General features: G+C 38.8%; 2 protein-coding genes across 3 annotated transcripts; both read right to left on the bottom strand.

The window, feature by feature from the left end:
• Positions 1-402: 402 nt before the first annotated feature.
• LOC109985362 (uncharacterized abhydrolase domain-containing protein DDB_G0269086) lies at positions 403-6,570 on the bottom strand. Of its 2 annotated transcripts, none has more exons than XM_029277650.2 (5): positions 6,090-6,570; positions 4,195-4,679; positions 3,553-3,715; positions 2,483-3,065; positions 403-2,367 (listed from the first exon to the last, which is right to left on the bottom strand). In XM_029277650.2, coding segments are annotated over exons 1-5 (1,512 nt in total). In that variant the 5' UTR covers positions 6,369-6,570; the 3' UTR covers positions 403-2,365. The 2 variants fall into 2 exon arrangements, with proteins under 2 accessions (XP_029133483.2, XP_029133484.2); XM_029277651.2 differs by having other exon boundaries at positions 3,649-3,715; positions 6,090-6,568.
• Positions 6,415-26,556, bottom strand: LOC109985403 (immunoglobulin-like and fibronectin type III domain-containing protein 1). Its single transcript, XM_065961461.1, has 27 exons — positions 26,389-26,556; positions 25,141-25,211; positions 23,714-23,773; positions 22,427-22,549; positions 22,124-22,263; positions 21,841-21,940; positions 21,571-21,613; positions 21,265-21,442; positions 20,650-20,806; positions 20,197-20,469; positions 19,638-20,048; positions 18,948-19,043; positions 18,401-18,523; positions 17,858-17,980; positions 17,648-17,767; positions 16,913-17,037; positions 16,100-16,241; positions 15,653-15,946; positions 14,748-15,044; positions 11,827-12,006; positions 11,615-11,743; positions 11,179-11,487; positions 10,416-10,501; positions 10,090-10,282; positions 9,692-9,988; positions 9,285-9,611; positions 6,415-9,186 (listed from the first exon to the last, which is right to left on the bottom strand). Exons 2-27 carry the CDS (start codon positions 25,178-25,180, stop codon positions 9,182-9,184), a joined length of 4,371 nt encoding a protein of 1,456 aa, XP_065817533.1. The 5' UTR covers positions 25,181-25,211; positions 26,389-26,556; the 3' UTR covers positions 6,415-9,181.
• Between the last annotated feature and the right edge of the window lie 653 nt (positions 26,557-27,209).

Genomic DNA, 27,209 nt, shown 5'->3' with positions numbered 1-27,209 from the left:
ATTACATTCAAACATCTTAATCTGGAACATGTAGGCTATGTGCAAAATGTTATCAGCATTTGATTTACTCACCCTGAGCTACTCCTCACAGTGCTGTAATGAGACCAGAGTGAATCAGTTCAAACTGAATATGTTCATTTTAATCTTGGTATTTTTTTTGATGACTGAGTAATAAAGTAGCCTACATTAAAGATGTATCCTTGACAAGACATGCATGATAAGACTCTATAAACAGTCGATTCAGCTGACAGTAAAAGAAAAAACCTTTTGACAATATGTGGAAATAGGATGGGGAAGTTATCCGATTGCTGAATCCAATTAGAAAGGAAATGAGGCAGCTAATTCTATCCAAGCACTGATAATGCAATGTCATCATTAGAATAACGACACAGCAGCAAAGAATATAAGTGAAATAAGCAGTTTATTTTAAAAAGGACAACGTGAGAAGTGGACAATAACCAAATCCTTGGCAGTGCATTTTCCTATTTTAGTAAAAATGTAGGTACAGTGATGTCCAAAAGCCTTGCTTTAGCCTACTACCAAGAACTAACATAAATTACTTCACATTTTGAAGACTGACCATACAAATATTAGTCATCTCCTCAAAGGGGGACCTTCTTCAGATAAATATGTTTGATATGTTAAGTCTACGCTCTAATCACAGCTTCCACTCTGAATAGCAGAGCCTTGTTTCATAATTCACATTATTCCAGTTGTCTTAAGAGCATCTCAGAAAAGGAAACTTATTATGTGACCCTGTGTTTCTTTTTCTTTTTCTCTCTCATGTTCCCAGACATGTCCAGGAGGGCTGAGATCTGCTGACTGTCGCGATAACAACTCTTCGTTCCACCTTCAGATTTCACAGTCCAGGCATGACTTCCACCTTTGTTAAGGGTCAGTGTCCTGCTAGGGAAAGTAGAAAACTAGGAAGTCTGACATTAGGCTGCAGCATTCGACAGGGACTATGCACAACAAACACATCTGCTGGGACAGAGTTACCTAGAATGCTAATTTACATGAGCATGAACTTGTCCTTCTATTTGATTTATATGTTTGCATTCGATCTGGATTTATTAACTCTTGCTCTAAACTCTCAATTGGCTGAAATTTGGAACTGTAGAGTTCAATTTCTTGATTTATTTGAATTCACGACTTTCTTCCGAGATTGACATGCTGTTGCAGTAGTTTAGACAAAAAACTAGTTTTAAGATTTAAGCTGTGATGATCTACAAAACAAACCTTATTTGTCAGTATTGTGTCATATTTGTAATGGGGGTCTAATTGATGCTTTGGATGGCGATTACATGGCCATGAGAATCCCTCAGCTAGCATTTAAATACCTCCCAAAAAACAAAAATATTCAACTGCATCTTCAGTGCTTTAATATTTTGCCCTCTTGAAGAATAATTTGTCCCTGAGATTCTCCAAAAAGCCTTTTCTTGAAGTTAGGGACAAAGATATTGTTAGTAGTTAAAGTTATTGAAGTTAGAATTTCCACTATTGTTGTTGAGGCAACGTCTGATTGAACTCGATGATAATGGCAAAACGCATTGAATGCAGCAGGATAATGCTGATCAAACAGTTCTTGGTAGAGATGTCAGACTTTTAGACCACTGTATTTTACAATACTACACCTGTAGTGAGTGCAAAAAAACACGATAAGCCATACTTCATCAACCAAACGTTCATTATTTTAAGTACTGAACCACAGCAAGTACTTAGAAAAGTAAATACAAAAGTACTATCAACTACAGTTTGTCTTATACATTCAGGAATCTCTTGTTTATCTCAAAGATGCGCCGTTTCTTTTGCTAGCTCTTCAGTTGGCAGTTTTGCCCGTGTAAACAACTCAGACATGTTAAGTTACGGTTTTCTTTTCTTCTGAAATAGTCTCAAAATGCATTTCAGGCAGTTAGAAAAAGAAACATTTTAATGTCACCAAAACAGGCATTACTTATGGCTTCAAGTGCATAAAAAAAAAAACAGTGTATGCATTGGCTTCTTGTCATGTCCTTGGCCTTTAGATTTCCAGTTTAGCACAGACTTATGAAGAGTGGAAAAGGCTCTGTAGAAAGATAGTTTGTGCGTTAAGGCTTCTGAGGTTGTTATTGGCAGGTGAACCCTGAAGTACTTATTTAGCAACATAACAGCCATCTTGTAATGTGAGGTAAAGACTTCAGCATAGTGACCTATTTCTTCTGCCTTTCAAAGAGCAACCATATAATGAATACTGCACCGAAACAACAGCAATCAATAGTGCCTCCCTAAAAAGCGTTTGTCTTATTGTAGAGTGTGTCATTAGGTGGAGAAATGTCCCATTCTGTGTGTGTGAAAGTTTGTCCATGGTGGGATAGATTCCAATGCGCTCTGTGAAACACAACAAAACAAGAATATTAGGACAGAGACTTATCATTTATTTTGTTTATCCAGTGCATCATTTCAAAATTAACCTTATTTGTGTTCTCAATATATCCATACTTACATTCATCCTCTGTTATATCACTGTTTTCTAATGGCTCATCACCTTTCACCTCTTCAGCTGCTACATCTTCTTCCTCTTCTAACACTTTCTCCTCCACATTAAGTTTCTCCTCTTCGGGTATTACCTCCTTCTGAACTTCCTCGTCTTCAGTTGCCTTCTCCTCTACACTTTGTTCTTCTTCTCCTGTCTGTATCGTATCCTCTGCCTCATCTTCTGAAGGAGCGGTTTCATCTGTCACGGAGTCCTCCTGCTCGACGGGAGCGTCTTCCTGTGCGACGGGAGCTTCTTCCTGTGCGACGGGAGCTTCTTCCTGTGCGACGGGAGCTTCTTCCTGTGCGACGGGAGCTTCTTCCTGTGCAGCTGCTTCTGCTCCTTCACCTGCCTCTGCCTTGTCTTGGTCGGCTGCCTCTTGTTCTCCCTCTGCATCGACCTCCTCAGAAGGGGCAGTTTCGGCAGCAGGAAGTGCCTCTTTCTCTACGGTTTCTTCTTCTGTGGCTGCAGCTGCCTCTGCATCAGCTGCTGGAGCCGTTTCTTCCTCGGGCTGTATCTCAGGCTCAGCGGGAGGTTGAGTTTCTCCCACCAACTAAGATAAGAAAAGCAATAAAACTATTTAGATCATTTCATAGCAGACAGACCATCCATATGTCTACCATCCGACAGAAAAGGAACAATACGTTACTGTATCTGGATAATTGTAAGGGGAGAGTGCATGAAAATCCATCAGAAAATCCATGCGAGGTAATTAGCTCCTTCAAATTAATGACAAGAAAATCTTACGGCTCCCTTAAGGCACACAGGGAACAGAAATAGTAATGAGATCATGTGTGCTGATTTTATGTGATAAGGCATGTCAGGCATGTTCTGCCATTGTAGTTCAAATATAATGTAATGACACAAACCTCCTAAAACTTGGATATCTATCGAGTCTGTTGTATGCTGTGACCTCTTTATAAAAAGATACGTGATTTAGTCTAGTTAGTTCTAGACTCATATGTTCAGCGAATTTGACTTTGATCAGTGAATTAAGTGAAACAAAACAGTACTCTATATCCGTCTTGTGCGTTGGTTACCTTGGTAACCTGCTCCTTTATGTTCTCCAGCTGAGCCCCGAGTCCAGAGTGCAGACTGTGGGCCGCTGAGTTCTGATCCTGCAGACTCTGACGTACCGTATTGAGCTGCTCCTCCACGCTGGCCTGCTGCAGCCGCCGGGCCTCCTCACTCTCAAGCAGCTCTCTGAAAGACAGGAGGCAATCAAGGTGTGAGTTTCTTTTTGAAAGTCCTAGTTTAAAAACTAGTTTTATTTTTGCAGATATTAAGTGTAGGGAATTTAATGGAACATCAATTCTGTAGAAACATGAAGCCTGGACCCCTACAGTTAAAGTACTGTAAGAAATGTTCTCATTACTTTGCCTTTCTTTGAGTCTGATATGCAACATAGCCTGTGAACCACATTTGTATGTTGGTATAAGCTTGAAAGAGTGCCGACTTACAGACAAAGAAAGCTTTGAAAATCATCAGTACAATAGAAATGTTTACACAGATCGGGGCAATCTTCCAATGTGAATATGAGGCCTACCAGCGCCCTCCCAGAGTAACACACAGACAGTGGCAGCCAGTCCGGCTTTGGCAAAGTCAACACTAAGTTATGGGTCAGAGGAGGTGAGCTATTTCCCTCCAAAGCTCCCAAACCTGCTGCTTTTTCCACGACCTACCTGACAGTAGCCATCTCTTGCGTGCTTTCCACCAGCCGAGCCTCATAGGCAACCAGCTGCTCTTTCAATCTGAGCACCTCTGCCGCCTGTCCGTCCAGGGTGGCACTCAGCGCGCCGACCTGTTCCTCTTTGTCCTCCAGCTTTGATTCGGCCTCCCCCAGGCTGCCCGCCAAAACCTCAACCTTCTCAGACAGCTCGGTGCTCAGCGTGGCCAGGCCCTCCACCTGAATCCTCACGACTTCAAACTCCTCGCTCTTCCCCTTCAGCATGCTCTGCAGCTGGCCCAGCTGCTCCAGAGACACGGTGGCTTGCTGCATCTCAGCCATGCGGGTTTTCATCTCGGTGTGGAGCGACAGCACCTGAGCGGGGAGGTCGGACGTCCTGAGCTGTTCTGCAGTAGCCAGTGCCATTCCCACCTGCTTCTGGGCCAGGGTGTAAGACTCCTCCAGGGCATTCAGGCGGGTCTCCAACCCCTCTGAAACAGGCTGCAGCAACAAGAAACACAGCAGGGATCATTCTCATAGAGCTGAATGACTTCATCTTCTATTTAAAATCTGTGTAAATGGAAGCCAAACTCCTAAAATTGTATCATGGATGTTAATTTTTTTAATGATTTTAGTAGAATCTGTTCAAACTATATCAATAAAGGAAAAAAAGATCTCCTATTGTGGAGCAGAGTCTTCATAGTCATACTAATATCAGGGCACATCTGATAATGCATGGACAGCTCAGTGATGTTACATAAAAACAAATTCCATTTGCCAAAGTAAGCCTTCCACTGAATCAATGTTTACTGTGTGTTTACCAGGAGTCAGTCTCAGGGGTAGTCAACCAACCTGTAACACTTTTTGCAACAGCAGAAGGCGAGTTTATGAGTTAACTGCTTGAACAGGAAATATTTCTGTTAACAAGACTGAGCTGGCAGAGCTGTTCTCATGCAGAGTTTTCCGCCACATTACATGCTTGCCCGCACCTAATGTGGAGTTGCAGGAAAAGGAGGAGTGACGAGGGCATGTCTTTGTTTTACATAAGTTAGAAAGAAAGAAAAAAAAAAACCCTGCTCGTCTTCCTGGAGTGGCCTGCAGCAACTTAGAAATAGCTGACATTTCTGTGGGCTTCACAGGTAGAGAAGACTGTGCTCAAGGCAGCCATGAATGTCGCCATGAACGTCAGTTTTGGCAGTGACATAACAGGGTTACTTTATCCAAGCTGACGCAAAACTTCAGAGATTTTCTGAAAGTAGTGCCTAGAGTATTTACAAGTTTAGAGTCATTGCAAAAATACAGATCAGACATATAGCTTTGATTTGTATGAGAATCTTTGGATGGACTGAAAACAACCTCTAAACTAGTGTTAGGTATCAGACTAAATTTAGCCCTGGCACACTACACAGCCTTGTGTATTATTATTTTGGCAGCATCCTCCCCCACAGCCCTGGAAGCATGTTCTCCACTAATATTACACTACACACACTTTTCCGCAGAGAACTTTTGATACTGATAAGATTTAATACTTTCGGCACAACGACAAAGTCAGTGTCCCTGCTGTAGTAGGTCAAGAATAATCCTAGGTACAAGTGTCAGCAGCTGTCTGTGTGGATGTTAGAAATAGCAGCGTTTTGTGCTCACTCCAGTGAGGCTCTTGGCATTTGGAAATCTGATAGATAGAGGCCTGCAGCTCCCAACTTTCCTTACTTGTAGGGGGCAACGTGGACTGTGTGTGCGTGGGGTGAGGCCTTTACTATTTATTTTTTTTAAAAGTGTTAAAGCTCTGAAAGGGTATTCATAAAAAGGGGATCGGCCACGAAAAAGGGGGGTGGGCGTCTTGTGCAGTTAATGACTTGCACAACTCAGGAGACGAATACTAACCTCACAGGGAAGGTTTGTGTGCCTTACCTTACTACTTGACTGCCGCAGTTCTTCGTGGGAGGACTGAAGCTTTACTATTTTCATCTGCATGCCCATGAGATTGTCTGTTAAGTAGGTTAAAGTTTGGTGCTGCTGGAAACAGAACCATGCGCCAGACGCACCGCCTATTACGATCATCAGGAATAAAACCAAGAGAAGAGCGTTATTACTGGCTCCTGCGCGAACTTCTGTCTCCGTGTTGTCGCCTTTGAAAAAGTTATCTTCATGTTTGTGGTTGTTCTTCCCTTTCCGATGCTTGGCAGTCATTTTCCCAGCGCAAAGGACACAATGTTCTGGCAAGGCAGAGAGGTGATTCTCAAGAAGCCGGCGGGTCACAAACGCGAAGATCTAAGAGGGCACGGGTGGCTTTTTTTTTTTTTTTAATTGGCGCTGCACAAAATCGAGCCGGATTCTATCACCGCGCAATGAAGTACCGAGAAGCTGCAGCAGCGAGGTTCCTGGCGAAGAAGAGGTAGAGAGGAGAAGATGAGGCAGGGAGGCGTGGACCGCAAGTAGCGCGATCATCCATTCAGGAAGAGGAGGGAGGAGTGAGCGGGGGTGAGGGCTGAGCCTCCAACACCATGTGCGCTGCTGTCATCTAATGGAAAATCTACACGGCCGAGCTGCTCCGAGTGTTCCTATGCGCTATGTTTGTTTTTTGTTTTTTTAACAGCTGCTGAGGTCCGTGCAGAGCTGCATGCACCCTGCAGCTTTAACACACCTCTGCCACAAGCCAGCATGGGTGACGAGGCCGGACTCTAAGAAAGCTATGTGGCTGATTTATTGTCCTTCTCAATCAATGAGCGCTTTCACTTTCTCCGTTGTGCTCATATTGCAGTGTCCCTTTAAAATGTGCGTGATCGCTCACGCTGTAAAAAGGTCACATGTCTCTTAAAGTCCTATTTTCAACTTTTAAGATATTCATTTTTGACCTTAATTCCCTTAAATCCCTTAAACATTGTTGAGCTTAAATCTCCTGTTAGTGCGTTCAAAGACCAAATCATTCATTCTTACACTTAGGTTGTCTGTTTTAATGCTGTTTTATTTTGAAGAAGATAATCCATTCATTTTCTCTTCCATGGTAGTTGGCATTAACTATAGAAAGTGGAAGTAGCCACGGTGATGTAACCTATTGGTTTTCAAGCTTCCTTTTTGAAACTCAAAGTTGAAAAGTAGTAATAGGCACTACTCTGCAGGAAGACTCACATGATTGCAGTCTCTTTTTTGGAACCATAGTTCGACGTTAGGATGGACATCGTCACATCTCTGTCCTGGTTTCTAGGATGCTGTTATAGCAACTTGTCAATCAGGTAGCTGCATCCTGAAGCGCAACATATTTTATTGTCAATTTTTGCTCTAAACAGCAGCACAATTAACAAAATGAACATTATGGTGTGTTTAAGAAGACTTTAAACAAGCTATCCGGACCATTAACTCGTTTGAAAATGTTTACTAAGATAATAAGTGAGAAGTCGGCTCTGTTTCTTCATTATTAACAGTGCAGTGCAGTGTCCCCTATCCCATCAGACAAGTAGCAGGTTTGAGAAAGCTCTGCATTGGCTCTTTGTTTGTCAAATTAAAAGGTCACAGCACTTACTGAAGCATATCCAAGCTGACATTGGATATTTAACAATACACAATGTTTTTTTCTGTCTTGTTCTTGTGAAGCCAAAGACAATTTTCCACTTTGTGGACAAATAAAGTTCTATTCTATTCTATTACACAGGACTAGTTGCTAATGCTTCACATGACTGACACGTCTTTAAACCATAACACCTGCAGAGGCAGGAGGAGGATCCAGAACCTTGGTGTGAGATGATGGTGTTAACCACTGTCCCACAGTGCTGCTTTGAAACTAAACTAATCTGCCCTGCAGGCTACTGACAATGATATTAAGCACGTCTGGCATGATAATTCTTGTTCATGGTCCACACACACGCGCGCACGCACACACACAGATCTAGCTTTTGTGTAAAAGTTGAGCCCTGAAATTCTATATATATATATAAAGTGAAACAACAGTAAAATAATTAACTTCTCCTTCTTCTAGTTGCATCAGTATAAATGCGCTGATTGGGAAAACCTCCCTGTACATTTTAAACAAAGGTGAGGTGAACTCTGTACCTGAGTTCTCGGGGATCACACAGAAAACAGTTGGGTGGGCCTCAACTGAAGTAACCAAAAGAAAGAGCAAATATTTGCAATACTGAAGTGTAATATAGCTGTACCTGAAGTATCACATGAAGGTCAATTACATGACAGAATCACCCCAGTATTGCTCCACCCAGCCTCCACCTAGATATTGGCATTACCTCCAGAACACATTACGACATGTCCCAGTATGAAAAGCACCAGTGTGAATTATCCAATGAATGACGGCTGAATTTCCTTTAGCTCCCTTCCTTGGTTTCAGGATCCTTGTTCTGTCCATGCATGTTAGCCAGTTGAACAGGTGAGATCATTGTTAATGTTGTCAGTGAAACCTGTGCTGTCATGACAAAAGTCCAAATGTCTGCGATGACAAAGATGATGTTCATGTTCTACACTGATGTTGTGACGTGAGGCCAAAAGACACAGTGAAATAACCATTAAACAACAATAATAACGGTATGTATTTGAGAAGTTAGTTGTATTCTTTATTTCAGTGTCAGTCCACTTGATATAATTTCAAATGTTCTTTTTCTATTTGGCGTATTACATCCAAGCGTCACTTCAATCCAAACATTTTGGCTTTGCCTGAAATCACTGTCTATACAGTGTGACTATATATTCCACTATATAAGGAATATCTCTGTTATAATCTCTGAATGTTGACTGAACATCTAAATGTATATATAGTTAACCCAAATATTCCACAATGCATAGTTAAAAGTAATATACAGCCACTAACACAGCACTTTACACTTTAGACAGCGCAGAAAAAATGGGCAGAAATTGTTTTGTCATTTTGTCAATGAGAGATCACTTCAGAGTCCTGTACATACAGTTTAACTCTGTAGTAGAGATACAGGGAGTAGTAAATGATTTCAGACACAACCAAGTATTCAAATAGATATTGCTTCATGATGCATTTCATTTCTTCACTCTGTGTGGAAAAGAGAGAGGGGAATGGTTTAATCAACTCTGTTCCTTTAAACCAAAGTGAATGCTCTGATTTCAGTTGCAGGTGTGTTCCTCCCTCACCTCTGACGCTGAGCACGGTGGAGCATTCAGCCCGTCCGAGGGCGTTCTCTGCACTGATGGTGTACTCGCCCATGTCTTTGGGGCCTACGCGGAGAATCAGCATGGAGCAGACTCCACATGTGTCAGAGATGTAATAGTTGGTGTTTGTGTTCAGGCTGATGTGATTTCGATACCACGTGATGCGAGGTTTGGGATCTCCCTTCACTGCACAGCTCATGTAGCACTCGTAGCCTTTTGGTGCAGTGTGAAGCTTCAGAGGCACAAGGAAGGTCGGCGCGCAACGCAAATCACGGTCCTCTCTGGTCGGTATGTTCACCACAAACTTTTCTACAAGGAAAGAAAAAAACAATAACATTACAGTTTTCTACCTTTAGGCTTTTGAGTTTCTTGTCTGTGCATGAACACACCTTTCTTCCGCTCCATCCCCCAGGTAGGAGACTCTGAGGGTGCAGATACACCCATGTCGTTTTTAGCGTAGATCCGGAAATTATACTCCCTTCCAAGCATGATGTTGCAAACTGTAAACTTGTTATTAAAAAGCCTCTCTGCCACTGTGGTCCATGTGCGTTTGGTGGAGTCCAGTTTGGACACTATGTAGTGGAGGCGATCGTCGCGCTTCTCATCAGGAGAAGGCTCCCAGATCATTGTGATTGTACCTGGCACATTTTCCTCCAGTTCCACGCTCCCAGGAGGCTTTGGATCATCTGTAACCACAGTCTAATTTTATTGATGAACCTTTAACATGTCTCTTTTTTTAAACGATATTGCAAAAAAAAAAAAAGGTCTATCTTGATATCTGCTTTACCTGTGACCCTGACCTCTGTACTGAATGTCTCCTGTCCTGCAAGATTTTTCACCAAAATGGAGTAGATGCCAGTATCGGAGCGCTCTGAGGAGGGGATCAGCAGCTGTGATGTGCCATCAGAGTTACTGACTGTAACTCGCTTTGTAACAGGCACATTGTCCTTCAGCCAGATTATTTTAGGCTGTGGGGAGGCCTGTAAAAGAAATCTTGAGTATTATTTCATGTATAACACACAGCGCCTAATAGAGTATAATTGGGTTTCCATGTTGTTTAATTTTGTAAAGCCATTGTTTGCACAGCACCAGTCTCCGAAGTTGAGATCTTACCTCAAAGTTGACTGTGATCCTGACTGAGTTTCCTGCCCTCACCACCATGAAACTCTTCATCTTGTGGTTTGTGAACTTTGGCCTCACTAGAATATTGAGCAAAAACAATGAAAAGTGCTTTTGGACAATATTTAATTTAAGATGTTTTTTATTTTTTTAACATAAGGCACATTTGTCAAACATGCACAGCTGTGATTCCTATAGCATTCTTCCCCAGAATTATGCATTCATGATTAAGTAGCAGATCAGTGGTTCAGTACCCTGAGATACAGATCATATAGAGAAGCATCGAGCTCTAGAAGAAAGAGAAGACATTTTGGAAGCTTTACCTCATAAACTATATTCAGGAAATGTTTTACACAAACTGTATTTTTATATTTCAATTTCAATTTTTCTTACTATTTTCAATCTACTAAATCATTCATCATATTGGATGGGATTGATTGGGTTTTTTTTTTACATTCCTGTATTTAATCTTACATTAAATTTCCTTTATTCATCTATGCAACTATTTCTCTTTTTCAGAAAATGTAGTTGCATTTAGTTTGTCACATTAAGCGTTTTGTGTTCTCTACTTCTTACATCTTTTTGTTGTTTTTCTTTCATTGGTTTTTGTTAGTGTCACAGCAACATAGTATGTCAAAGTAAGTGCTTCTTATTGATCTCTAGACTATAAATGAATATTGACTGATTGCTCATTGTATGCATAGGTGCAACTGAACAGCAACATCTTCCATCTTAAATTTCAAACAAGACTACATACCGGGCGAGGGCATAGCAAGGACATAGTTGGCCAGCTCGGCAGGAGTGCTATCTCCACCATCATTAGTCGCAATCACTCTCAGCCAATACATGCCCATGGATTTCAGGCCTTTCACATTGTAGGAAGTCGTGATGAGGATGGTGGTATTACAGCGGGACCATTCAATGTCTTCAGCAGGACGGATCTCAACAAAATACCCCTTTGCTTCGTCCTGTATTTCTGGTTTATCCTCAGGTTTGGTCCAAGTCAGAGCGATGTGTGAGTAAGAAGTTTCTGTCACCTTCAGGTTTAAAACTTTTCCGGGAGGCTCTGAGGTTCACAAAATTTCAAAGTAGAAGTTTTAAAATCATAATTTAAAGATGCAAAATGTGAATTTATATTCAGCAAACTACTGGAGACTTTTGGGTGTAGCATACAAATCTGTTGCAACACTTACTCTTGGGATCTCTTGCGAAAACAAATTCAGATGGGCTGCTGTTTTCACCAGCTCCTGAGAGGTTTATGGCAGTAACCCTGAATTCATACTCCATTCCTGCCACTACATCTTTCACCGCATATTTCTTCTCTAGAAGTAATTTCAGAAAGCCAAAACATCAGTGTTGTGGGCTTCAAAGCCAGACTGAACTAAATGGGAATAAAAATGCAGACCTTTTATTAGTTCATCCAAGGCATTAACAACAGTCCACAGATTACTCCCCTTCTTCCGTTTCTCCAAAATATAGCCAAGGATTCGTGAACCTCCTTTATTACTTGGGGAATCCCAGGAAATGTTGATGCAGTCATCATAGGCACTGATCACTTTTGGAGGAGAAGGAGGACCGGGAAAAGCTGAAGAAATGCAGAAAAGCACATGGTAGGTATTGTTAGAAAAGGTTGAACTCAGAGAGAGACTGAAATGTTCTTCTGCAGTTAAAGACAAGGCATCATAGATGAATGCTAATGTTTCATTTTATCTTAAGTAATATTGTCGTCATGTTATAAATGAAGCCAACTGCTTTGTAAACAGATCTGTGCTGTGTGTTTAGATCTATGGTTTACACACACTGGGGAACAGCAGGGGGCAGTAAGGACATTGGTTTAAATGATGAAGTCAATTTAAGACCTATCTTTTGAATATTGCTTTTAATTAGGAGTAACTTTACAACCATGTTCAAGAAATGTTATCATTGTTTTATCTCTGTTTTTTTTTACATGTTTATCAACGTTTTTACCATCTTTAAAAATGTGTATTGATTGCTGTTTTTTTCACTGTATTTTTATTTTTATCTTTTTAAATTATTGTATTACCTTCCTTTTTAAGCTCTTCATAATCTTGCTTATTGCAATGAAACATTGCTTTCACTTTCATGTTGTGTCTGTTCCTCTGTGTTTTTTACATGTATGAAATGTGCTTTTTAAACAAAACTGAGTTGAGTTGAGATGATCAAAAGGTTATGTTAATTTAAACCTAAGTATATTTTCATGTTATAATAAAGAAAACAAATTAATGCTGGCTGAACTTACAATCCTGGTGACTTATTGTCCCACTGTCATGGTTGCTATCATAGAATTGCAACATCTTTAATGTAATAAGTAACACCTGTAATTTTTTAATATGACAAATATATGCAGTAGAAAAAGGCCAATTAAGTGGAAATAGAAATAAGTCTTATTGGATTACCTGGCCTGTAAATGTGAATTTTATTAAGAAGCTTTTACAGTTTTAAAATTTCAGAATCACAACTTAACCAAATTGGTATCAGACCAATGTGAAAGCACTTTTTTTTCTGTAGTTATTCCTGAACACGCCCTGAGTTAATAGGCCTACGTCACACTTTTTGTCTTCTAAGTACTGATAAGCTCCGCCCACCCGATACTAAAGTTGTGTAGTCGTGTTTTGGAGTCAATTGAAACAATAAATTAAAAAAACCCGTCTTTACTGAAAACAAAAGTGTCATTTTCGATGAAAGTGGGCATACAGCCTCTGAGGAAACGAAAATGTGTTGAAACAAGAATGGTAAGTGACAAGACAGGAATAGGATAGAAAAATATAAACAATATTCATTGTGTTACGTTCGCCTTTGGCAGCTTGAAATGTCGGTAAAAGCTTGTCGACGCTTGGTTAATCTTGCATGCTACAATATTATCAGTCCAAAAATACCCCTAATATATAATTTTACTACTGTGTAGAAATATGCCATGAGATATATCGGGTTACTGGTGGCAGAATAGAAAACCAGAAGTACCGTATTTACTGTATAAAGTATATGTGTGAATTTCTTGCAGTGTGAAGTAAAGTCTTAAAATGGTTTTGCTAAAGTTAGTCTCCCACATGTTTAATTGTAAAATGCATTAATTACTAATTAACTTACACACCTAAACTTTTTTTTGTTTATCCTTAGACACATGTGGTTTTGTAGGTAGTTGGGTTGGGGGATTAAATATAGCAGCCATAAATAGATCTTAACTCAATCCAAACATAAATCGACTGTTTTTCATCAGCTCTGGAAATGAACTACATCTTTCATGGATTGGACTTTTTCCAGACTTCACCTCAAGTCACTATTTACGTGGAGCCTTACAGACCAGTAGGATGAAAACCTTGTTCAGCACACAGACTTCATAAAGAAAGACCAGGGGGTGGTGTTTCCTCAAAAAGTAAGTGCAAAACTTTTTTTTATTTTTTTATTTTTTTACATTGTGCTTGTGGTTTCCTCATTGTGTGTTGTGGGCTACTGCTGTCATGTGGTGATGCTTGATATAACTCTGTGCCTTTTCTGGTTGCTTTGATGAATTACCTATTGTGACATGTTGAGCTCCAAAGAGGTTTGTGGCAAATTGTACTTTTGCGGTTTACAGAAGGAAAATAAGTTATCTTCATTGAATTGTCACCTCAGTATGCATTGAAGAGGTTTGCAGCCGAGTCCCAAATAGTTGGGATGCTTGGCCGATTCATTTTTTCATCTACATTGCCTGGTGAGTCAAAAAGTTATTTTAGGACTGTGAGTTGAAGTATCTCAGTTTCTTGTGTACAAGTACATGTAAAATGGATCATGAGATTGACATTCAACTGGGTGCGTTAAACAAAATAACGCAAGCGTTGTTCCGGTCCATCATGGCAAAGAGGGAGCTGACCTTCACCCATTTTACTCAAGACCGAAAGAACAAGATTGCTGGTAAGCGGCTGAAATGACGTTGCTCTGAAGGATAGCTGCAGCCTTGGAGCTCAGACATCTGGATAGAGAACAGAGTAGAGTTCTTACTCCTTTGCAATGAAAGGAGCCAGTTGAGCTGGAATACAGTACCCTGGAGAGGTATAACTGGGTCAGCTTATTTAGAGTTCTTAGCCTGCTGTCACTGCAACCCTATCCTAGATAGCAGAATGAAATGGACAAATGGATGTTTGGCCGTTTGAATTGGAATAGTAAGGTTCAGTCACTGTAATCATTTTGGTATTATTGGTGGATTAAAGATTAATTGGCAGTTAAAAATTGAAAAGTAGCTGCAGTGTATCTTTTGTTTAGTTCTTGAGTTGAATTAGTTGGAAAAACTGATCTGAAAGATAAAAAACAAATATCATATTGGCTCACCTAGAGTCCCGGCTTGCATGTCATCAGTCTCCATAATGTCACTTAAACCCTCAGCAGTTACCGCTCGGATGTGGTAACAGTATTTCCGGCCATGGTCCACGTCATTGTCCCGATAGCTTGGCACACCTGGGATTTCCCCTAACTTCTTCCAGGTGTTTCGTCCCACTTGCTGTCGTTCCAGTATGTAGTTTATCACCGGTGAGCCACCATCATCCTTCGGAGGTCTCCATCGAAATTCAATACACATAGCTGAACTTTCTGTGACCTCCGCAGGACCCTGAGGTGGAGTGGGTTTGTCTGAAAGATTAAAAAGTCAAATTTCCCGTTTGAAAATCCCTTTCCTGAAAAGTCTGTGATTGAGGAAAAAGTCACAAAACATTTTAAAGTTTTAATTCGTGCAGTAGTTTAAGATAAAGCAGGGGTTTGAAAAAAATAATTCCTGTCTGAAATGTGTGCAAAACACATCGGATAACCCCTAATGTTAGCTGAAACTGGCATTCTCTTCTAGAGGGAACAAAATACAATATTTTCAATACAGAGAACAAAATAAAATCTAAATCTGTCCTGTCACAAATAGGCTCAGTGAAAAGTTGAGCCCTTCTTCCCACAGAGAAAACACTGGCCTGGAATTAAAGATAATGTGGATGAGTTTTGATTCATTTAAGGACACTTCTACTTGCTGTTTGTAAGATCTTTGAAGAGAAAACATCTTGAAAGCACAACTTGCCTCCCAAATTACTTCTTTTGGCATCCATAAAGATAAGAATTATCTTGAAGACTTTGGATCTCAAAGATGTCCCTTTTAATTTGTTTGCCATTTTTTATCGTGTTACATGAAGAGCTAAGAAAAACAACAGAGTGATAAGAGATTTCCTGTTTTCCTGCATTGTCCTTCATTCACTCACCAAGCACAGTTAGCTGTGAAATTGCCTCGATGAAGCCGTGTTCGTTCTTCAGCTTGATCTTGATCTCTCCTGTGTCTTTCCTTTGGCACCTGCTCAGCAGCAAGCGGCTGTGACTTGCAGATTTCTCTATCCTTGTATTGTTGTCATCTTGGAGCTCGTCTCCCTCTTTGTACCACTGAATTTTTATGGGTTCGTGGCCAACAAAATGCAGTTTGAAGATGGCGTTGTGCCCTGTTTTAACTGTCAATGGCTCAATGAATACTCTGAGGTCTTCATGGTCAAACCTTGGGGGATCTTAAACAAAGCACATCTGGGTCATTTCAGCATCGATATTGTATTTGACTATGATCAGTCTCTAAGATGTGTTTATAGAAACATTTGTAATCTTTTTCACTTAAGCGTTATCATCAAAATAACAATCAGTTGATGTCATTAGAATCCTTAAACCTTTGACGTTGATCATCGCCTCTGTTTTGCGACCGTCTGCCTCAAAACGATATTTCCCAGAGTGCTCTTCCGTGCAGCTAATAATGACTAATTTATGGATTGCACCATTCTTACTGATAGTGAAATTGTCATCTGGGGAAATCTGTTGGGAGAAGAGACAGAAAATAAACAGAGCTATGACAAAACATACGTTTATCAAAAAAGGCTCTTTGACTATCAACTAGCTCCCTCTTGATTGCTGTTCAATCAAGAGGGAGCTAGTTGTCTTATGGTACTTATACTAATCATGATGTTTTTTGTCTTGGTTGGTCCTTATGACACCAGAAAAGATGCATAATCTCATAAAGCTGTATGGAAGTGCAGTTCTTCCTCTCAGCCACCAGAATTTGATTTTAGGGGTTCATGACGGTCATAATGCCAAGAAACCAAAACTGCCAAGTAATATGAAATGTGTCTGTTTGAGGAATACTGTCTCCAGAGTTAAACAGTATCAAGTAGTGTTATAAATAACTTAATGTTATACCTTTTGTAACTTGATCACATGATGGATATTGAATTAAGTATAAAAAAAACACTAGTTAAATAAATTAAAAAGAACATAATCAGCTCCAATACTTCCAATTCAATGCTGGTATGGCCTTGTCTCATTTAAGAAAAAGTCAGTGTAAGCATGAAACGCATTCTGACTGCAAGACAAAAAGGTGTCTGCTGCTGGGGAAGCAACTTTGGATCACCAGGCCACTGTAACACACTCGCTTGACTGACATGACCAGAGTTCCCCAGGAAATGATGAGTTTGACCTTTATGACTAACCTTCTTGCCGTCCCTGTACCAGACTCCATCACAGTCTTCACTGCTGAGCCTACATGTTAACTCAGCAGTTTCATGGATGATAGCGCTGACATCAGACAGACCACAGACGAAATGAACCCCTGGATCTAGCATACAGACAGGGAAACTGTTAGATACCACGATTATTGTAGTATGGATTCAAAAGCAAACCTGATGTTTTTAATCTTTTTACATACGGTGCATTGAATATATTAATAGTACACAATTTTAGTTACTTTTAAATCAGGTTCAACATCTCTTAAAATATATATATATTTTTTTTAATGATTCTTATTCAGACATTTTATTCAGTTTGAAATAGTTTGTTAAAAGGAGGGAAAAAATCTAGCTGACTGCAGATCTGTCAGTAAAACTCCTTAAATTAAGCAAATGAAAACCAAACAATTTTCTGTGCAGCTTAGTTATGCAAATGGTGAGTGTCCTTATCAACATTACAAACATGTAGAGTAACATGGGAAGCCTCTTAATATGACAAAGGCGGATAAAGGTGCCAAAGTATATCATTATCATTTTCAGAGGAACTTATTTTAATGTCGGTGATAATCCACTTGACTCCTTCCTAAAAGGAACGTGGTCTTTTGTTGTGTATTACATCAATGATTATTGAACGAACTAATTATTTGATTGCTGGACAAACATAGATTCAATATAGCCCCTTCTTTTGTTTCAGTCACGACCCCTTTTAAGGTTACTTACCAATTACTGTGTCTTCTATCAGTGGACCCTGTCTTTTTTTACGCCTTGATTTTGTAACAGAGTCAGTTGCGTCTTCTGTATCTTCACACTCTGTGTCTTGAGGACCTACACTTTCACCTTCTAAAAAGCATAGTAGTTAATGGTGAACTTCTACCACAAAGGTGATGAAATTATTATACCTTTGCAAAAGTTTCCCTTAGCGTCTCTTACCATTCATGGCTTTCTTTGAACGCTGACGTTTCTTCGAACTGCTTGAATGTTTGACTTGGCCAGTAGAGTCCTCGCAGTCATCACTATCACTTTCTTCATTTTCACTTTCAAGTTCATTTTGATCTGTGTAATAGTCATAGACTTAAGGTAGTACAAACTCAGAGTTTTTTTGTTTAGTCGGAAATTTTTTGTTTTGTAATTTTAAAATATCTCCACCATAGTGGTGACTTGTATATGAATGTGTAAAATGACATTGAAATGTAAGGATCGGTCCAGATGATCACACTGTCTTGCACACTTTTAATAATTTAATAATTTTCAACTAAGGTATTGCATACAATAGGCCAATGATGTTACATAACGGATAAAATGAATATACTGTGAATCCAAAGTGCTAACGAGAGCGTCTACTGGTCATTTTCACGACTAACATTTCCTCTACCCATATTTTACAATACAATATATCTGTGACACATCTTAAAATATAACTTACAGTACATTTGTTTCAGTTCAGGAGTTAGTATGTTTGTTCTTGTCTCTTACCATTCATGGCTTTCTTTGAACGTTGACGTTTCTTCGAACTGCTTGAATGTTTGACTTGGCCAGTAGAGTCCTCGCAGTCATTACTATCACTTTCTTCATTTTCACTTTCAAGTTCATTTTGATCTGTGTAATAGTCATAGACTTAAGGTAGTACAAACTCAATGAGTTTTTTTATTTTGTCGGAAAACTTTTGTTTTGTAATTTTAAAATATCTCCACCATTGGGGTGACTTGTATATGAATGTGTAAAATGACATTGAAATGTAAGGATCGGTCCAGATGATCACACTGTCTTGCACACTTTTAATAATTTTTAAGAACTTTCAACTAAGGTATTGCATACAATAGGCCAATGATGTTACATAACGGATAAAATGAATATACTGTGAATCCAAAGTGCTAACGAGAGCTTCTACTGGTCATTTTCACGACTAACATTTCCTCTACTCATATTTTACAATACAATATATCTGTGACGCATCTTAAAAGATAACTTACAGTACATTTGTTTCAGTTCAGGAGTTAGTATGTTTGTTCTTGTCTCTTACCAGATGTGCGTTGTTTCCGCTGGGCCTTCTTTTTTTGCCCTGGACGTCTTGTAGACCCAGTAGAGTCTTTATTTACTTCTGAATCTTCATTTTCACCTTAGGAAAATAATTGAACCCAATTAAACTCTACATCAACATTTTTGCACATGGACTCTAAATAAATAAAGACTTCAACTGAAAAGAATCAAGCGTGGAAAATAGTTTTAAAGCACAAAAAAATTGATTTCCAAAAAGATGGAAGTCCATAAGAGTAGGACAACAACATTGTATTGAAATTGTCCACCGTCATTGTTATATCAGTTTTTTATAGTTATTTATAGTTATGCTGAATTATTCAGACTTTTTTTGACCAGATACCTGGTTTGGTCGGTTATCATATTTTTAGATGAACCATTTTTTTTTGTACTTGGTGTGCTAAAAAGTAAGCGTATAATAGATGCAAAATTGTGGTTGTCCTGCAATAACTTATTTGATGCACCTCAGCAAATTTAGGGCTTAAAAAAGCCTGGTAATCATTTTGTTAGAAGTACAGTAAGGCGACTTTTCAGTATGTTACTTTTAACCTAAGCATTACATGTCAATGCCCATTTCTTCCGCCAATGTCATATTTACTATGTAGAAGCATGTTTTCATCATAAACTTAACAGTTGTGGTCGTGAAAATGAATTGTCAGGCATCGATCGACTTTACCTGTTACCTTGTCAAAATCCATTTGACCAGATCGGGTGCATTTTTGGTGCGTTGGGTCATCTCCTGTTAGTTGCCCGTCTGAATCATCTAATTCTGTTTCTGTGCCATTTTCTCCTGAGATTTTGAACTTTACTTTTCCTTTCTTCCCTTTTGACTTAGACTTTATCTCTCCGCTGTTTTTGCCCGGTCCAGTGTCCTCACTTATTTCACCGTCACTCCCAGCGGCTAATATCTTCCCATCTTTCAGTAGTTCTTCCTTGTACTTTTCTTTTACAGCCGCTAAAATCTTCTCCATCTCTTCTTGGTTTTTTAATTGCTGCTCTTTTGCCAGCTTTTCAAGGTCGATCCGTCCTCCACCATTCAAGGTACCTGAACGGACTGTCTTCTTCCCAGTAGATGCAGGGTCCCTCTCTGTTTAAAAGATGCAAAATACATCGTACATAACACATGAGCCATTTATTTGTGATTGTCATCCCAAATAATTTCCATTAGCAGCAATGAGGATCACTTCAGCATACATTCAACATTTGAATTCAAGTACAATATACATTAAGGCTACCTTCTACAACCAGCCAGGCACTGCAGGACGCATTGCCAGCCACAACTGAATAGATGCCTTTGTCCAACAGTGTGCAGTCTTTGATCAGCAGGCTGTGGATCAGTTGGTGGTCTGACACGGTTATGCTGTATTTTTCCCCATCCTCCAGCTCGCTGCCCTTGCCCATCCATGATATCTTGGGCAATGGGTGTGTCAGGACACACTCAAAGAGGGCATCATCGTTTTCTTCAGCTTTAATCTCCTGAATTTTGATCACAAAGTCCAATTTGGCGACTGTAAAAGAAACAGAATGAAGTCAGACAACCAGACGTCAGTTTGTTACACAAATGGACTCCAGTTAAGTTTGTGTCTTTGTATGTGAAGTGTGTCACCTTTGAACCAGTTATATCTATATGTATTCATATAATCTCAAACATAATATGGTCATCTTTAACATGATTTTAATATACCTACATTTTAACTCTGAAAACAGGCGGTTGACCTCTTCATCCACTTTATTCTGCCATGCATCTTTTTGCATTGGGCCATTGATACCATAATCCTTTGTCCTCCTACGACTCTTAAAGCCATTTTTCTCTGATAAATCTTCATCGTATGGTATCTCACCATCCTAACAAAGACAAAGGGATTGAAAACAAGACAAAAATGTCATAATCTGACTGGGGAAAGATAACATCACTGATGTAAATTGTGCATATTTAAATCTCAGTGGATAGCTCTGATGAAATCAGATATAACACTTTCTGCAAAATCTGCACTTTCAATCTGTTAACAGATCAACTCCATTGATACACTTGTGTTTAAGCATTCAGCTATGTATAACTTAAACTGTTTGTATTTTTTGAGGGAACTATACTGTATTTAAATCCACATCTAGTGTCCGGATGAGCAAATAAAAAGGCAGGTTAAAAATATTGCATTTGGGCATGATGTCCAAAATAGTGGTAATATGTTGTACTATATATTGAGCCCAATATAAATACAGTCAGATGAGAATCCATCATAGTTGTTAAGAGGTATGTTAATAACCAAACTGATGATATTGTTTGTACTTGACAGATTTCGTACCGTAAAGTTTTTTTGCTTTCTCTCCTTCTTCTTCTCTGCCAGTTGCTTGACAATCGACTGTATGTCTGTAATGCCGAACTCAGCACAAATTCTCTCATAGTCACTCCTGTCAGCATTCAGCATTGCTTCCCAGAATTTGTCATCAGATTCCCCATTTGGAGTTTTCTTTCCTGCTTTGCTAATGGTACAAGGCAAATATTAAACACTACATATGACCAGACAAGGATCGATGATAAATCCCACCCATGTGCAGACATATCTTATTATAATTTAAATATTTTGATACCATAGTATTTGAATTCTTACCTTCTCCTCAACAATTTTCTGAAATCTGCTGGATTTTTCAAATCTGAAAGCAGCAAATGCAGATCACAGTGAGTTATGAAAACTATAAACTACTATGACAACGAAATTATTATTATCTTTTTTAATTTAAAGCAAGAAGAACCAGCAATTGATGAGAAGTCAAATAATGGAAATGGTAATACCAGCCAGATTGATCAACTCTGTAACTTGCACAATCACAACAGACATTACCAATCACATCTGGGACTGCGTTATTGGAACAACTCTTACCTTCAGTCAGGTTGAGCGTTGTCGTGCAGACAGCTTTGCCAAATTCATTCACAGCCAAGCACTTGTATGTATCTGCTTCCTCGGTAGTTACTTTGCGAATCTAGAAATATAAATAACATTCTGCACTTTCAGTTATTAGATGACAAGATTGAGTTTATCTAATATGTTGTATTTATGTCAAGATAGTAATGTGCTTTACTTGGCTAATAAAAACACAGCCTGATTAGTAAATAGTCAAAGGTTTGTTTTCTGCTATGTTTTTTTTAGTCATTTAGTAACTTACCTCCAATATGTGTTCTCCAGTTGATTCATCATATTTACTCAGAAATTTGTTCTTGTTTAAAATATTCCCTTTAGTTCTTCTCCATGAAACCTCTGGTTTTGGATCCCCCGTCACTATGGCCTTGAAAACAGCTAGTTGTCCTAAATGATGAATAGAATAGCATTATTAAATGTTGAGTGCTTTAAAATGTAAGCATTCTAGTTTCCTGTAGTCTCCATTGACCAGTGCATTGGCGCATCTAATTAATTTGACTTGACTGAATTGCAGAAGTATATTTTAGGGCTTTGTTAAAATGTAACCCACCTTCTTTAACTTCTACTGGCATAGGTTTAGACTGGAAATCTGGGGTGGTTTTCCCTTCTGGTAGGTTCACTACATACTGAGTGATCATCACTCCTGGAGTCTTGGATCTTCTCCTGATGGCAGCTAAACAAAGTAAGCAAAAACATTATTTAAAATAAATGAAAAATAAATTAACTATGAAGGTTAAAACAAACCAAAAATCACTTCAGCATAGTAAGTAAACACAGTAACTTAAAATAAATCGTCAGACCAAGTGGAAAGTGTTGCATTTGGTAGGACTAAACAGATTTCCTTTCCACCAGCAGATGTCAGAAATGTCAAAGGTTTTCACAGTGATGGCTGGTGTGGATGTGTGTGTTTTAATGTAGACAGCTTGCTAATGTTTGTATTTTTACTGACATAATAGCTTGATGATGTTTAAACAAACATGAAGTACTCCACACATTTGTTAAATGTATAGTAGATCTGTAGAGCAGAAGGTACAACGGAAACATGAAAGATGATCTGCTGATGATCCTGTATCTATTTTGTCAAATTTTAGACACTCAGTTTATTATTATACAACCTTCTGTTGATCATAAACGCTCTGTTTGAGAGTGTACTTTCAACATCTTCTCAAAGACCAGTAAAAGCTCATCATCATGTACACTCTAATACTACACAGTAGAGAATGTACAGTTACACATAAGGGCTACGATCAACAAATGCTTATATTGAATAGTCAATTGTCTGGATAGTTTGCTCTGAAATGCAACAAATTGGTAAGAAATTGATTATCAAAACATTTTCAGATTGATTTTCAGTAGATGAACTATTGGAAGAATTGACTAGTCATTTCAGTTGTATTTTAGTTGTTCCGGTAAGATTAATGAAAAGTCTGTAGTCGAAATAACTCAGTCTTCAAACAGCAGTGCATAAGATTCACACCATGATCTTCTTTTTTTGCTGTTTTGTGGAGTATTTCTTATCAGGCTTTTAAAATGCCAGGATAGAGGATAAAACAAAAGTCAATGAGGAACAAAATTAATTCAGGGATTAATGATCATTAAGTCAAGGGCTGAATTTGGAGAGCTGTCCCCCAGTCAAACGTGTCAAAGAGGGCGCCTGACTTGATAAGATAGTAAATAGATATTTAAGTTAAGGTTAACACCACAATGACAGGCAGATCAGGTAGACACACTTTTCAATAATACCTAATGTATTATTCAATAATCTTCTGTTATTCATAAGAAAGGATGTAGATCAACATTGTACTCAAACTCTACATCAACCATTCTTTGATTTCACCTGACTTGTTGCCAGACACCTCATTAAAATGTTGAATGTATTGATGAACGATGGAGAAACCTGAGTGGAAGAAACAACATTACATCAGTTACAAGCACATGAGTAAATGCTAAGCCTTTGCTGTAAGATATTAAACATTATATATTTTATTGTGTATATAGAATATATATATTATACATTTTTGTTGTTGTTGCAGGAATTGTCTTGTATTTGTGGAAATGTTTATCTAAACCAGGTGAAGCATTTATTTGTCTATGCTTCTAGGTATAAGTGATGGATGGACTCATGGGTGGATAGATGATGTATGGAAGCATTGATAAAACATAGGGAAGTATGGAGGGTAAGAGGTTCAAAGACCAAAGTAAACAGTGGGCGGAGAAGCGAAGAGTCAGTCAGGCATAATGTGGAAAAGGAAAGCTTACACAGGCCTGAATAAACTAAAGCCCTGAGAGGGTCACCATGAAGGGCAGTAGGCAGGCAACCTTAATCCAGGGATGTTTTCTTCTCATCCTCACTTTAACACTGAAGCCTGAGAGAAAAGACCTTTAATCAACTGGATGTTAAAGGGCCTGCCAGTTTGGCAAAACTCCAACTTGCACACTTAACATACAGTAGAGATCACATACCCTCTTGTGGGAGTAAATGTTTTCTCATTTTATTGTCTCGGAAGGACCCGACGTGAACTCATTTGTTGGAGAAAATCAAAGTAGTATCTTTAAGTCTGCAATAACTGATTGTTGGCCACGCGAGGGCAGCATAATTCAGTTTTTAAAACAACATTGATATGTTGTCACCTTTTAAGTTGATGAAGCTTAGCTCTGTGTTTAGACTCCACTACTGCCTGAGCGAAATAGCTAGCTCTTGATCAGCTAAATATTCACCAGATAGTAGAGAGTCTGTCTCAGGTTGTACATGACTATGAGAGCTTTAGTGTACATTAATGTTGTACCTGGCAGCAAAACAACAAGCTGAACTCTTCGTAAAGCTCAGTGAAATTGTTCAAATGTACATAGGATAGTAGTTTAAAAAAAAAAATCTGTATGAAGGAAGAATGCAGTCTAACATTACACTTGATCACCACCAAAATGACAGTGAGGCCACATAAATTGCTAATGCTATTCTGGAATTTAGGATTGAAATTATAATAATAGAAATCTTTAACATAAATGAAAATTAAAGGATTGCTTATTCAAATAATAAATATCAGAAACTTGACTGAATCTTGTCAAATGAAGAAATGAATTTAAAAATTAAAAAAAATCCATTATACACTGTCTGATCTCTGGAAACATGTAACATTTTCAATACCATCTCTTAGTCTTTTTGATTCTGTCTGTTTGTCTCTAATTATTTTTGCAATAGACTGAAACCAACATATCATTGGACCATAATTTAGTGAAATAAGGGAATTTTAAATTGTACTTTACATTGTCTCCTAGAACCCGGGCTTTTTCCACTTTTCCACATTTTGACGAGGGATGACTGTCAAAAGAGAGACCTGTGAACAGAATGCAAAAATAACTATTAGTACCAATGGTAAGACCCAACATAAGTGTGTCTTTTCAATGTAAAGTATTTGCTTAATAGGTTTGGTTTTCTTGCTGTGCAGTACATATACTTTTTTCACATCATAAAAGGAGGCGACACTGAGAAGCCACTTATCCAGATATACCCAATTTCATCCGCAACACCTTCATGCTGCTTAAATTTGACTCTGTAATCTGATTTTTGTATGTTGCCTTCAGTTGTTTTGATATATAACTTCAAAAAACATCTGTACAAAACTTGAACTATTCGTATCTACCTGCATTCTTTGAGGCTTACATGTACAGCAGAGTCAGAATGTCAACCTATTGTGTTCATTGTGACTTTATGCTTATTAGTTCTTTTGGGCATAACACACAGTAAGAAATACACAGACCCTATCTATGCATAGGGATCCAATTTTGGGGGGTATTCAGCCAGTTTCTGCAATTCGCCCTTTACTGAAAAGCTGTGTATGCCAATACACTCTTTTCAAAGCAGGGAAATAGTTTATTTGACAAGAAAGATGATTCATTTTATTTATATTCAGGACTGCTTAGAAGGCTTAGAACTTTAAAGACAGTGGTCAATGAGAGGTCAATATCACGTGGAGGACAAACACTGATGGTGCACAGCTCCAAAGCTCCTAAGCTATAGTTAGCTGTGACCCTGTATTACTTCATATAGTTTGATGAAGCTGGACTGTTTGCTACTGCTGCTATGAAATGTCATTTTGAAATAGTAAAATGCCTTGAATAAGATTCCCCTTTATGCAGTACATCAATGTACTAAAAGTTTTTGACTCTATATTTGACTTCTAAACTTGAGTATAAGTCTAACAATGAAAAATATATCTTTATAGGGGCAATTTAATGCTATACCAGAACATTTAATTGATCCCTTTTTATTAAAGTGACGACTATAGTTGTCAACCAGTTTAGACTGATATTCTAGGTAATTAAAAGAAGCACTCCACTTGATCATCTATGATTTTAAAAAACACTGTTAACTAACTCTTCCTTTAAGGACAAACTTCACATTCCTTTCATCCTGTAGACCCCTACTTGGATATAACAAAATAGGGGCTGACCTTAAGGATATAGACTTGGTCACACACAGTCACAAACAAACAGAGGGTAAGAGTTGTTTACCTGTCTACAGCTCCGTCCTTACTCCCACAGAGACTCGGAGAATGGTTTATGCAGGTGGTATGGACTTGCACCCTCCTGGATTTTACTGGATATTAAATCCTTTGGGGAAACATGTCTGATTTTTCTGCCTGGAAGCTTGTGCCTGGACTGAGACTGTCAAGGGGAGGGTTCCCCTGTTAAAGCAGATGGAGCAGATGGATGCTCAAAGTGTGTGGGGTATTATTGGGAGGGGGAGGGGGGAGGGCACAGTGGGTGGGGTGGTGTGGTTCTGGATGAGGTAAAGAGAGGTAAATAGAAGGAGAGGGAAGGGCTACCAATGACAAGTTAGTGGTGAAGTTATCTCCTGGTGTAGTAATTACTGATGACAGCATGCTCATCTTTCACAGACAGTTGCTGACAAGAAAGTGACTGCTGTGTTTATTTTGTTTGTGTGGTATCTCATTTTGACATACTGATACCACATTACAGATAGCGTGCATATTTTAATATCATAGGGAAAAGATAGAGGACGCAGTTTGTTCGTTGTTAGGGCATTCAGTTTTGGTTAATTGCTATAATAATAGGCCAGTGGCTTAGTTTTTTACAAGATAAAGGTGAGAGTTTTAGCTGTCACGCTGGTTTTTTTTTTTTTAAGTATGCACATTTAAATGTTGCCTAAACTATGTTCATTTAACGGTGACCTTGGTGGTGTGCAGCAGGAAACTTGACACAGACAGGCATTGCATTTAATTTAGACTGTTAAGCTCATCCTTGCTATCAACAGTCCCACATTGTAAAGAGGGTACTCATTTCCCTTGTCTGCTGTGTTCTTCTTGTATTAC

This window comes from Labrus bergylta, chromosome 12, assembly GCF_963930695.1.
Source record: "Labrus bergylta chromosome 12, fLabBer1.1, whole genome shotgun sequence".
Classification (NCBI taxonomy): domain Eukaryota; kingdom Metazoa; phylum Chordata; class Actinopteri; order Labriformes; family Labridae; genus Labrus; species Labrus bergylta.
The sequence above is the reverse complement of the archived record's forward strand: the minus strand, read 5'-3'. Positions and strand labels throughout refer to the sequence as shown.